Here is a 12,571-nt window from a genome sequence, read left to right as displayed (position 1 = left end):
AGCTTAAATATCTGATACAAACTCCTTCCATAAATTCCTCATTATAATAGCTACATTTTGCAAACAGAATTACATTACAATCAGCCAGAGCTGGTTTCAAAGCATCTTTGATGCTGCAGACTTTTTAAGCTATTAGTTGGAGTCAAATAGTGTTGCTCAGCAACCCAGTGTCTCTGTCCCAGCAATTGAAGGTTTAAAGCCACCCCTGTCCAGTTTTAAAGCAGGGTTAGGGATAATTTAAAAATATCTAAATTGCTGGGTTGTCAGGGAAGTTAATATTTTACTTTATTTAAAAAGATATAATTGAGAGTCTTTTCCTTTCAAAAGGACTCAGAATTACTCAACTAATAATTCAACAACATTAAGTTGCATGACCAATGTTTCGTTAGAGAATTCAATTCTAGGGCAGTGCTGCAACTAGTTCAGACTTTCCCAAAAACCTGTAGTTGCATGCAAGATAAAGTCAGCTTGTGACAGAAAACAAACATTGCAGTTTTCTAGGATGAACTCATGCAACTAAGTTAATTTTACAGAGAAACAGTCCAACACTAACCCCTCGCCAGTGAGTGCACAACAGGCCTGGATGTGCCATGGATGGTCTTTGATGGACGTTAGTGTCAGAAACTTGGAAATCTCAGCTGCCGACATGGAGTTCTTCATGTCTTGTTTATTGGCAAATACTAACACAGCTGCCTTCCGGAGGTCCTAGAAGGAAAACAAGCTATTGTTATAAATCTTGAATACCAGCAGAGCAAATCACCCCCAACCTAATGCTGGAAAACAGCACAAGTACAAGCCAAACAATGGTATGGTACTATAATCTGGGCTCAGCATTCAACATGCTGAAGCACATTTAGGGGTGTCTACATTTGTCTCCAAGCAAAGATTACATAGGATATACAACACAAACAAACCATTTGGCCCAACTAGTCCATGCCAGAGTTTATGCTCCTCTGCAGCCTCCTCCCACTTTTTTTGCATCTGATTCTATCAGTATAACTATTCCCTTCTCCCTCTTATGCCCATCTAGTTTCCCCTTAAATGCATCCAAACTACTTGCTTCAACCACTCCCTCTTGTAGTAAGTTCCAAACTCTCACTCTTGGTAAAGTAGTTTCTCCCGAATTCCTCATTTGATTTTTTGGTGACCATCTGGTGTTAGCCTCTAGTTTTGCTCTTCCCCACAAATGGAAACATTGTGTCTACTCTTTAAAAACTCTTCATAATTTTTATTAGGTCACCCCTCAGAATTCTCTTTTCAAGAAAAAAAAGACCTAGCCTGTTCATTCTTTCCTGATGGTATAACCAGCAGCTACAAGTAATGCACTGTATATTTTTGTTGCTAATTTACAATGAGAGTCATTTGCACTAAGGCAGGTTTTCCTAACACCCAGCTTCCTGTGCCCCCCCATTTCAGATGTGAGAGCTATTTGTCCATAGAATGGATCAAATCCAGGCCAGATTCCACTTTCACTGGACATCCAGATAGGAAGCCTTTCTTAAGATTGTGCCAATTCAAACTATTGCCATTATAGGCTACAAGAAGTGTCCAATGCATTACCTGCACCACTGATCTGGACACATGATTTTTCCCTGGTGTTTACGGTCTGCTAGACTGTCACTCCCAAGGTACTAAAAAGCAACTGTGGCACCAGTGAGATCAGCTAAACAAATCAGCAAAATCTGGCCTGTATGGCTCATCACTATACAGGTAGCATCTTCCAACTAGAAGGTCACTTGAGGGGATAAAACAGGAGTATCTTTTATGGTCATACACCATAACTTGCCATTTCCATTAAATATAGACCACTGATTGAATCTGGTATTTTCCTGGTCTGTGGGGCTCATGGCTATTCTAAGTGAATCTGACCATCCAGCCATTGGAACAAATGATACTGAAGTTTACAGAACCAATATTGACACATTAACCTCCAAATACAGATTGAAGATCCTATATTCCAGACATCACATTAGTAGTGAACTCCCTTCTCTTCCACATCCATTTCTCAGCTTAGCTGCTTTCAATTTAGCAGAAAATTGTACCTCATGTGCCAGCATTTTGTAGAGTTCCTCTTTCGTAAGAGTCAGTCGCTCTCTGTCTGTGCTGTCCACAACTAGAATAACAAACTGAAAATAGAAACAAATCAACCCATGATTATGAATTAGTCTCTTCTGGAGACCAGTATAGTGTACAATTACCTTATATACCTTCATTATCACAGATTTCCCCAACACTGATCCTGCAATTATTGGAGATATGATTGCCATTGAGATATCAATACATATGTACTTCCATTTCCCATGGTGACATTTAAGCAGGTTTTGGTCACTTTATAAATGCGCTTGATCTCAATTAGGGAAGGAATGGACAGATAGCACAGACTCCCAGATTGCTCTGTACATCTCCACACCAATTCAGTACAGCAGAGGTTTATAGAAAACTTGGAGGGGTAGGACAGGGAAGGGAAAAACTCATTTGAAAAGGTATGCTATTAAGCAATTTAGATGCGCCAGATTAAAGGTCAATTACTGCACCAATTAGATTCAACCTTGCTCCACTCAATTCAAATCAAAGACGACTGCTGGCCAATTTAGCCAATAGGATTTTAGTGCAATGCTACAAATTTGTGCTGTATCCATTTCTAACACCCAGCTTCACTATTGGATGTTGCATTGGAGTGCTGGCTGAGCTACATACCAAAGGTGGAGGACTGGGACTATTGTGGTGGGAGCAATTGCAGGCAATGAATTAGGAATACCACAAAGGTTTGCTGGTGTAATGTTAAAGTGGTTTAAAAGCAATAAATAGGCCTACTGCCAACACTGATTGTAAATAGATTAAGCCATTAGCACTGTCAATAGAATTTAATTAAACAAATTTCATCTGGTAAAGCTGTGGCATCTTGCACTTCAATGTTGTTCTGCTAACCTGGTGCAAGGCTGGAGGAAGTGGAATTTTGCTGTACTACTTCTATTATGACGTGGCAGATGATACAATAGCAAGCTTGCTGGATGCCATTGGTTTCATTTTCAACCTTAGATAGATCTGGCAGCTCATGCAAGTTAAATAATAAATTTGATTGCTGTGTAAGCCCTTTAATGTAGAGATAGTACCAGCAATAATTAAGTATTGCCAGCTGGGATACAAACTTCAGAGTTGAGATTGCTATAAACTTTAACGATCCAAACAGGCTGGCTGATCACTCCAGCTGTTAGCCTGCTCCAATTTACTTTACATCACAAAGCTGGAAACTTTAAAGAGCAGTCAACTAGATACTAATTTGACCTTAATGGTCACCAACACCCAGGCAAGCAACAGTGCAGCTCAAAATTAAGCAGTGCTCCTGCAGGGAAATTTCAGATTCTTGTTTTCCTACAATCTGCTATCAGCACTTGCAAGTCATTTCAAAATTGAGGCATTTTAGTAAATAGGAAGAAACTGTTTCCACCGGCAGGAGGGTCAGTAACTAGAGGATACAGATTAAAGAAATTGCTTGAAGAGCCAGAGGAGAGGAAAGATTTTTTTTTTTTTTAAATTGCAGAGTTATAATTTGGAACACATTGCCTGAAAGTGGTGGAAACAGATTCAATAACTACTTTCAAAGAGGCAATTGCATCAATACTTGAAGGGCAAAAAGTGTATTCAGGGCTCTGGGGGAATGTGCAAGAGTGTGAAATGGATAGTTCTTGCAGAGCTGGCACAGGTATGTTGGGCCAAATGTCGTCTGCTCTTTATGATTTTAATTATATAAATTTGAAATGTGCAGAGTAAATAATTTTGGTTATACAATGCTGCTGTTTCAATAATAGACACTGGAGATTAATTAAAATCAGTCATAATCAGTGGTAAAAACACACTATCTAAATGGTGAGAGATTGAGGAGCTGAGAGATGCAGAGGGATCTGGGTGTCCTAGTGCATGAATTGCAAAAGGTTAGTCTGCAGAAACAGCACGTAATTAGGAAAGCTAATAGAATGTTATCGTTTATCACGAGGGGAATTGAATACAAAAAAAAAAATCAGAGGTTATGCTTCAGCTATACAGGTGAGACCACATCTAGAGCACTGTTTAGTATTGGTCTCCTTATTTAAGGAAGGATGCAAATGAGTTGAAGCAGTTCAAAGAAGGTTTACTAGACGGATACCTGGAACGGATGGGCTATCTTATGATGAAAGATTAGACAGGCTAGGCTTGTATCTGCTGGAATTTAGAAGAGTAAGAGGCGACTTGATTGAAACGCAAGATCCTGAGGGGGCTTGACGGGGTGGATGTGGAAAGGATGTTTCCCCTTATGGGAGAATCTAGAACTAGGGGTCACCATCTAAAAATAAGGAGTTGCCCATTTAAGACAGAGATGAGAAATGTTTTCTCGGAGGGTCTTGAGTCTTTGCTCCCACTGCCTTTTGAGGAAGTGTTCCAGAGTCTGAATATGTTTAAGGCAGAGGTAGATAGATTTTTGATAAACAAGAGGGTGAAATGTTATTGGGGTGGGTGGTAATGTGGAGAAATCAGTTCAGCCGTGAATTTACTGAATTGCAGAGCAGGCTCGAGGGGCTGAGTGACCTACCTTTCGTATGACCAGACAGCTTTGACTCCCCATTAAATCCAACTAGAGACTTTTGGATTGCACCCACTAGGAGCAACCTTCAGTATTTTCTTCCATCAGAAGTTAAACTTCTTTCAAGCTCCTAGTCCAACTTCATTCACTGAAGCAGTTTGCATGGAGGGGAAACTACATTTGCAGAGGCAGATCCAAACATTGAGCTTTGGACACATTACAGCTCATTAGCCTTTAGAAAGATCTGCATTGATCACCATATCTCTGCTTCATACACAATTACTTTGTGCAGTCACTTGTCAGCAGATATGCAAGCCATTTTGTGAAATGCAAAGTTGTGCAAACAGATGAATGACCAGTTAATCTGCTTTTGGCAGAATCAGCAGCAGGGAAATCTGCAATGGAATTCACTCAGGAAATAGGGAGTGCTCAAAAGCACATACTGCACTAGGACGGTCAAAGGCAGCAGCACTCAATAAGGAATGCATCTAGGAAAGTGCCTCATACAATGATAAACTTGTTACAAGTCACTTGGGAATCTTAGAAAAAAAGGCTGTGGGGAAAAGTTGCATAAAACAATTCACAATTCAAATACTGGATGTAGAAATGTCCCAAACAGCTACCTGCCAATTTATTTTAATTCGGATTGCTCAGTGATATGACTAGCACAATTATTTTGAGGGCACACAGCATACAACAGCATCCACAGGCAAATCTCCTGAATTTAAAACTTAGTTTATTGTAAGGGTGCATAATTAAGTGGTTGAAGGTGCAGCGACTCTGGGTCCAGAGGGGCAGTTACAACTCCAAGCTTTGTGGTTTTGGAATTTGGCTGAACAGATTAGATAATTTTCCTTACACTCAGTCCCAGTATCCAGATATTTGCTATTCACGACTATATCTAAGGGGCTGAGAGGTTAGGAGGGGTAGGAAGAAGCTCGTGGGGAGCTTAAACACTGGCATGGACCAGTTAGGCAGAGTGGCCCAACTGTGCTGTAATTCCACATTCCCACTATGCAATGAACAGATATTTTACATGTTTCTTTGCATGTCATCACTTAGTCAATAAAATGACATAATTTACAGGGTTGGAGGTAGAGGCAAGGTTTTTTGGAAGGTAAGTGGATGCAGTCTTGCTTCCTTTTGAGGAAATTACTTACACCAAAGCAACTGTGCAGATAGGTTTACATTTAACACTTCAGTTTGGGTCAGGAAACACTGAGTTGACTGCACATTTATGTAAACTCAGAGGAATTGGGTCTCTGTCAAGCCCAGCACACTGAACTTATTAAGTCTGATAGTAGGACTTAGCTGTTCTGAAGTTAACTTTGAGGTATATTGATAACATTACATGGACTTGAGTATTAGTCCCTAAAACTCCATTTTCCTAGTTTTAGATTCAGACCCCAAGCTCTTTGATGTGAAATTTTGCTGCTGGGATGACAGAGCTGGATTTAGGGATAATAGTTCAATTAAACAGCAGAAATGTCAGAAGACAGCTCATGAACGAGTACAGCTCAAACTAACAGCAATACAAAAACTATTAACACCATCTGCACATTTTAGGACTACCTGAGCTCGTTACGAATCCAATTGTGGAAGAACATTGACGTGTACAGCCAATGGATAAAAATAAAGTTAAAAATCTCCATTCATGGTAAGCTCTGATAGCAGAATGACTTGGTGATTTTTAAAATGGGATCAGAAATAACAGAATCCCACCCTCAGAATTCCAAAAGCACATTTGGTCATGGCTATTGCCCAAACAGCCAAGCAGATGATTATAGGGGACAGAAGAAAAACTGCATTTATATAGCACTTTTCATACCCACAGGATATTTAAAAGTACATCATTAGATGTAAAGTGCTTTGCAAGTGTAGTCACTGTTGTAATGTAGGGAAAGTGAAAACTAACTTGTGCACAGCAAGCTCCCAACAGCAATGTGATAATGGCCAGATTTTGTTTTTTTTTTGAGATATAGATTGGCCAGGACACTGGGGATAACTCCCTTACTCTTCAAAATAGTAGGTGGACTAACCGATCCTGTGCCTCGGTTTAATTTCTCTCCGAAATCAGGAATTTGTATGCCAGATAATTCTCTATAGAAGTCAAGGTATCTTATAAAAATACTTCCAAGTGAAGATGGTTTGAAAACCAACAGTACCCTCAAAAATTGCTGTATTACAAATTACTGTACATAGTTTAATTAAATCAAGAGGTGCCATAAGAGAAATTTAAGCAATGTTCTTCATCAAGTAGAGGCAAATACAACACAATGGCGCATCCCCACAATACACATCCAAGTAGCAGAGGCTGAGATTACTTTCTATCCCCTTGGTCAAAGGTAAGGGGAAAAAAAAAAAGAGGGAGGGAAGAATGGTTAGGTTACTCAGAATGTTGTAAGTTATTTAATAGAATGAAACATTACATTTAAAGATATATTAGTGTAGTTTTTTTTCTTACTACATTGAAACAAAATTCTTAAGGGGGTAGACGCCGGGATGATGTTTCCTCCTGGCTCAAACATGGGGTCATGGTCACAGAATAAAGGATGAGCTGTTTAGGATTGAGGATGAGAAATTTCTAAATTCAGTTGTGAGCCTCGGGAATTCTCTATCCTAGAGCTGTAGGTGCTCAGTCGTTGAGTATATTCAAGACAGAGCAATGGATTTTTGGATGCTAAGGGAATTAAGGGATATGGGGATAATGTGGGAAGGTGGAAATGGAGGTAGACAATCCATGATCTTACTGAGTGACAGAGCAGGCAAAGGCTGAATGGACTACTCCTATATACATTACCAGATTCTCACTGAAATTATTTCCAGTAGAAAACATTATCCAATTACAGCAACCAACTACACATGGGCACAGAAGTCAGCCAGTCCCTCAAGCTTGATCCACCACTCAATTAGATCATGGCTCAGTTTCTCTATCTACCCTACCAAATCCTTTAATCATCGAGAATACAATTAGATCAACCCTTCCTAATTTAACCCTTTTGGCCCTAGCATCATTTTGGTGAATCCACACCACACCCATCCCAAGACTAATATGCCCCTCTTGAGGTGCAGCACCCAGAATTGAATCCATACCCTAGATGGATCTAACCAGAGCTTCATATAACTAATGACTACCGATACTGTGGAGTGTCCCATACCTCAGTGTTTGTATAGTACGTGCTCCATGTTGAACGCAGCATGTCTTGGCCACCAATGTCCCACATTAGGAAATGAGTGTTTTTCACAACTATTTCTTCCACATTGCTACCAATTGTGGGTGATGTGTGGACCACCTCATTCATTAGGCTGTTAATGAAATAAAGCAGAGAGTTAGGTTTCTGCTGTGGCACCATCCATTATACCCTGGAGGGGAAACTCAGTCTAGAATTCAGACATATTTCTCAACACCCTAGAGAAAGGATTGCTTTCAGCCTAGGAAATGTACAATTCAAACAGCAAAATTTCAAACTAGTTATCTGGCAGCAAAACAGTAACTGGTACAAACTGTTCAATCCATTCTAGAGTGACAGCATTTTTGCTACAAATGCAGAAGACAGCCATTTAGGATCTCAAAATCCACACTTAATACTAATCAGAATAATTTTAGTGAAATTAAAGTACCATATTGCACCAGTCAAGCATCCAACTGCAATGTGAAGCTATAAACCATGTTACTGGATTGACAGCTATCACTCCTGCAAGGCCTGTATAAAAAGGACCAAAATTACAAGCGACAGAATCAAGTTGTGCACGCTCAAACACCAGTGGTATGAACTGGCGACAGGAAGTAAAACAATGTAGTGAGACACTGCCTCAGGATACAGATAGATTGCTAAATACACCAGCCTTCAAATGAAACATTACATCTACCTGGAATTTTGTAGACTGTAAAGTAATCTAAAAGTTAGGCTAGCTTTTGAATGTTACAAGCATTAACCCTGGTCAAACAGCAAATGCAAGCAGCAAAGCATGTCTGAAATAAAAAGAAATGCTGGAAGCACTTAGGTCTGGCAGATCGGTGGAGAAATAAGTAGAGTTAACATTTCAGGTCAGTGACCCTATCAGAACCCAAAGCAAAGCAGGTCTTGATTAACTAGTCCGATCTTTCCTCTGTTGATTGAAACACTCAGGTGCCAATGTTCACCATGCCATCCAACTTCTAGCTACACTTTAGACTGCAATTTCCAGAGAACTAATCCTCAAGACCCTGGAGGCAAAAATGTTCCTGCTGGACAAAAAGACATTGCATGCTGGGGCAGAATCCAAGCCTGCAGTATTGATGAATTATGTTCAAACATCAATCTGCATGCTACATTGCTGTATGCATATGCTCAACACGAGAAACTTTGGGGCCTAAAGCCACAGTCATTAATTCAGATTGAATTAGGTATTGCAGAATTGAACAATGAACTTGCATTCAAAACATTGGGTCTCAACAAAAAGCTAGTTTCTATTATGTCCTCACATTAAAAGGTGTTTTATAAATGCATACTTTTGAATTTCTTGGTAGAGTACACATCCCAGCAGCAGTGCAAAAAACAATTCCAAGTTTATACATGCATTAATCGTAGACCTAGATAATTTGACATTAAGATCTATTAGCAGACAAGTGATGTACATCAAGTTAGTGCTTACAAAGATAACAAAGCAGCTATCCAGAGGAGACAAAAGTATAAATGTACTCACAACTGATAAAGGATGGTTGTTTTCCCTGCGTTGTCCAACCCAACAATGATAACTTTGTGCTCTGATGAGGAAAAAAACACCCACAATGGTTAAACTTTGAATGCACCAAATCCTATTTTCCAACTAATAAAAAGGAGGGATTTCTATTCCCTCAACTCCAGAAGTGGGAAGAGGCCTGGAATATCTTAAGTCTCTATACAAGAGTCCATCAAAATGTTTCAACATTCAGCACTTTCCATCTGCAGCTACCAGTCATAAGCCTGGGCTTAAAGGACAGGATGGTCTGGGGCCACATGTTCCTAGGAGGACACCTGTGGTTAGTGTATGTGCCATCTAGCCATGTCAAAGAAAAAAAAACTGGAGATCTTTTTTGACTCATGTTCAGCCCATTGCAGCCTCAATTAACCTATGGCAGCTAGAGTTAAAATGGACCTTCCTTAACCAATTTCTGTTCAAAACCCAGTTTTTTTTGTGTTAGATTGCAGCTGTAACTGAATCAGGAAAAGTGCATGCAACTGTTGCTAGGTAACAGATACTCCAAGCACTTCCTGCTGTTACAGCAGTTTCTCTTCCTTCACCTTGTACATATTGACCTATTCTAATTAGAGACAACACTACACTGATGCAATGCAGAACCTACTGAAATTAAAAAAGGTCATTACATCCTTTGCCAACTGCAGTGAGGGTGCAGATCCTGTTTTATTTGAACACAAATTTAATATTCAGAATTCCCAATTTGACAAGTCATTACCTTTTACTTTGTCCAAACTTTCTTACTTGGCCATGTACCTCCTTGCCACTATACTCCTCTGGAGTCAGTGACAAGCACAGTTTTAAACATTCTTTCCAGTTCCTCTACCCTCCTCCACCACCTCAGAACATGAGAGCGCGCCTCTGGAACAGAGTGGGGACCGAAACAACTGTCCCACTGCTTGCGGTGGCCTTTATTTGGATTCTTGCTTTGGTTAAATTAGCCTTGGGTTAAACTAAAATATATTTTGCCTTATGATTGGAAGCTTGTAATTAAAGTTCACTGCAAAAAGTAATTTGGACCCAATGTGAAATCATATTATAGAACTCAAGCATATGCACTTGAAAAGGCAGCAATTGTATTTGGGAATATTGAAAATAGCAACATTTGATAAAAGCTAACCTGGCAGCAAGAGTATGCGATATAAGCACAACTGATGCAACTAGGTGTCAGTGAGTAGCACTTTCTCTCCCAAGTCAAAATGTTGCAGCTTCAAGTCCCACTCCAAATACAAGTGTAAACTTCTAAACAGATGTTCTAGAACAGAGCGGAAGCTGTGCCACACGGGCAGGAGGTGCCAACTTTTGGATGAGGTGTTAAGCTAAGGCCCCCGTCTCCCCTCAGGTAAAAGATCCAGTAGCACTATTTGAAGAGCAGGAGTGTCCCTGGCGTCAAGGCAAATATTTATCCCTCAATCAACACTAAAAACAGATGATCCAGTCATCATCTCATTGCTGTTTGGTGGGGGGGGGGGGGGGGGGGGAGGAGGGTGGAGAAAGCTGGTTGTGTGCAAATTGGCTGCTGCGTTTCATAAATTCAGTGACCAAACTTAATTACTGGCTATAAAGCACTTGGGATGCCCTGTGGTTGGGAAAAGGGGCTATATACATGCAAGCCTTTCTTGCCTTTGATGCTAACAGACTGTACCAGAATGATTGAATATTAATACCTGCAGTTCCACAGTTAGGTGAGGCAACAGGACCACAGATGTGAAAATCAAAACCAGGAGGGCAGTGGGAGAAAGCCAAATGCAGAATGTCACTGCTTGGTTTTATGTTTCCAGGGGTCGTATGCTTTGCTGACTCGCTGGCCATCTGTCACCACAACCCAATTGTGAAATGTGGAAATCAGAGGCACTCTTGTTTCCGGAGTCAGTTTGGAGGATTCCACTTGCTCCTGTGCATGAAAGGAAGCTGCTGGAATTCACAGCAGCTGTCAGAGTGTACAGGCAAATCGAACAAAACCTCAACAGCAACAGTTGCCCACAGTTCAGAACAAATCAAATTTGACCCTGGTCAGAAAGTTTGGCAGAAAAGGAAGAGTAATTACAATCTTACTATTCACTGTAAATAGGTTACAATCAATTTAAGTATGCCTTTTCCTTTGGGCTATCAAACATGCACACACAAACCCTAGAAACAATCTTCAATTGTTCACTAAAATGGGTTGTTATTTCCTTAGCTGATAGCTGGTCCAGCCCTCCCAGGACTGAACACACCTCTCCTCCAGGCAATAGGAAAATCCAAGTGCAGAACAAAAGATACAGCTTCAGTTCATCAAATTCAACATAGTGCTGCATTATGTGAAGTGACTGTTTAAGGTCTTTGGGTTGAGACAAGGACTCTCTTCCGGTTAAGGTGTGTAAAAAATCCCATGGCATTAACAGATGCCCTGGGCACATTCATTCCTCAACCAAACCAGATCATGTCAATCTCATTTGACTACAGGATTTTGTGATTTGCAAAGTGGCTATCATGTTTGCCCACAAAACAGTGACACTTCAGAAGTAATGCATTGGTTGGAAAGTGCTTTAGGACAATGCAAAGACAAATTGTGCTAGAGAACTGCACATTTTCCCTTTTAATCTCAATGCTTCAGTTAAGCCAGCTGCCTGGTATGGAACCAAGCTACACAACTCCAGAGGGCCCAGGTGCAAACCACATTCTGCACAAAGTTTACTGATCTCAGCCAGAGTGGCAATAAGTGTACAATTGAAATCGGTTTCCCAGACTCTGCAGGGCGGTGGAAGAGGAAGGAGACAGGAGTCCCAGGCCTGTTGGCTCTCAACTTGGTTAGTATTGGAAAATGTACTAAAATATCAGGATCCACCTTGACAAGGCCATGTGCATGCTCAGATGGTCAGTCAACTCAGTCCAGGTAGGTTCATAAAGAGTGGCCATTTGAGAGGGACCCAATGTTCACAAAGCTGTACACTGGGACAAGCCAGTGCTTTCAGGAAAAAGGGAAATATTTTTTCCTCAAATGAACTTGCATTTATTTATTTATATTTAGAGATACAGCACTGAAACAGGCCCTTCGGCCCACCGAGTCAGCGCCAACCAAAAAGCACATCTCAATTCATTCCATCTTCGCTGCCTCCGGAGAATACTTGGCATCAGGTGGCAGGACCATATCTCCAACACAGAAGTCCTCGAGGCGGCTAACATCCCCAGCTTATACACACTGAGTCAGCAGCGCTTGAGATGGCTTGGCCATGTGAGTCGCATGGAAGATGGCAGGATCCCCAAAGACACATTGTACAGCGAGCTCGCCACTGGTATCAGACCCACTGGCCG

The 12,571-nt window shown here is 40.7% G+C and overlaps 2 protein-coding genes across 3 annotated transcripts in view; one reads left to right on the top strand and one right to left on the bottom strand.

The window, feature by feature from the left end:
* Window positions 1-12,571, top strand: part of rpl19 (ribosomal protein L19) — a 431,812-nt gene that overhangs the window by 20,782 nt on the left and 398,459 nt on the right. The window lies entirely within an intron of this gene.
* LOC137348195 (ADP-ribosylation factor-like protein 5B) overlaps window positions 1-12,571 on the bottom strand; it is a 32,436-nt gene that overhangs the window by 6,707 nt on the left and 13,158 nt on the right. For both annotated transcript variants that reach the window (XM_068013535.1, XM_068013534.1), the window contains 4 exons: window positions 9,245-9,305; window positions 7,717-7,864; window positions 2,043-2,126; window positions 554-705 (listed from right to left, as the gene is read on the bottom strand). In XM_068013535.1, coding sequence (XP_067869636.1) covers window positions 554-705; window positions 2,043-2,126; window positions 7,717-7,864; window positions 9,245-9,305 — 445 coding nt within the window. The remainder of the gene's footprint in view (window positions 1-553; window positions 706-2,042; window positions 2,127-7,716; window positions 7,865-9,244; window positions 9,306-12,571) is intronic.

This window comes from Heterodontus francisci, chromosome 33, assembly GCF_036365525.1.
Source record: "Heterodontus francisci isolate sHetFra1 chromosome 33, sHetFra1.hap1, whole genome shotgun sequence".
Classification (NCBI taxonomy): domain Eukaryota; kingdom Metazoa; phylum Chordata; class Chondrichthyes; order Heterodontiformes; family Heterodontidae; genus Heterodontus; species Heterodontus francisci.
The sequence above is the reverse complement of the archived record's forward strand: the minus strand, read 5'-3'. Positions and strand labels throughout refer to the sequence as shown.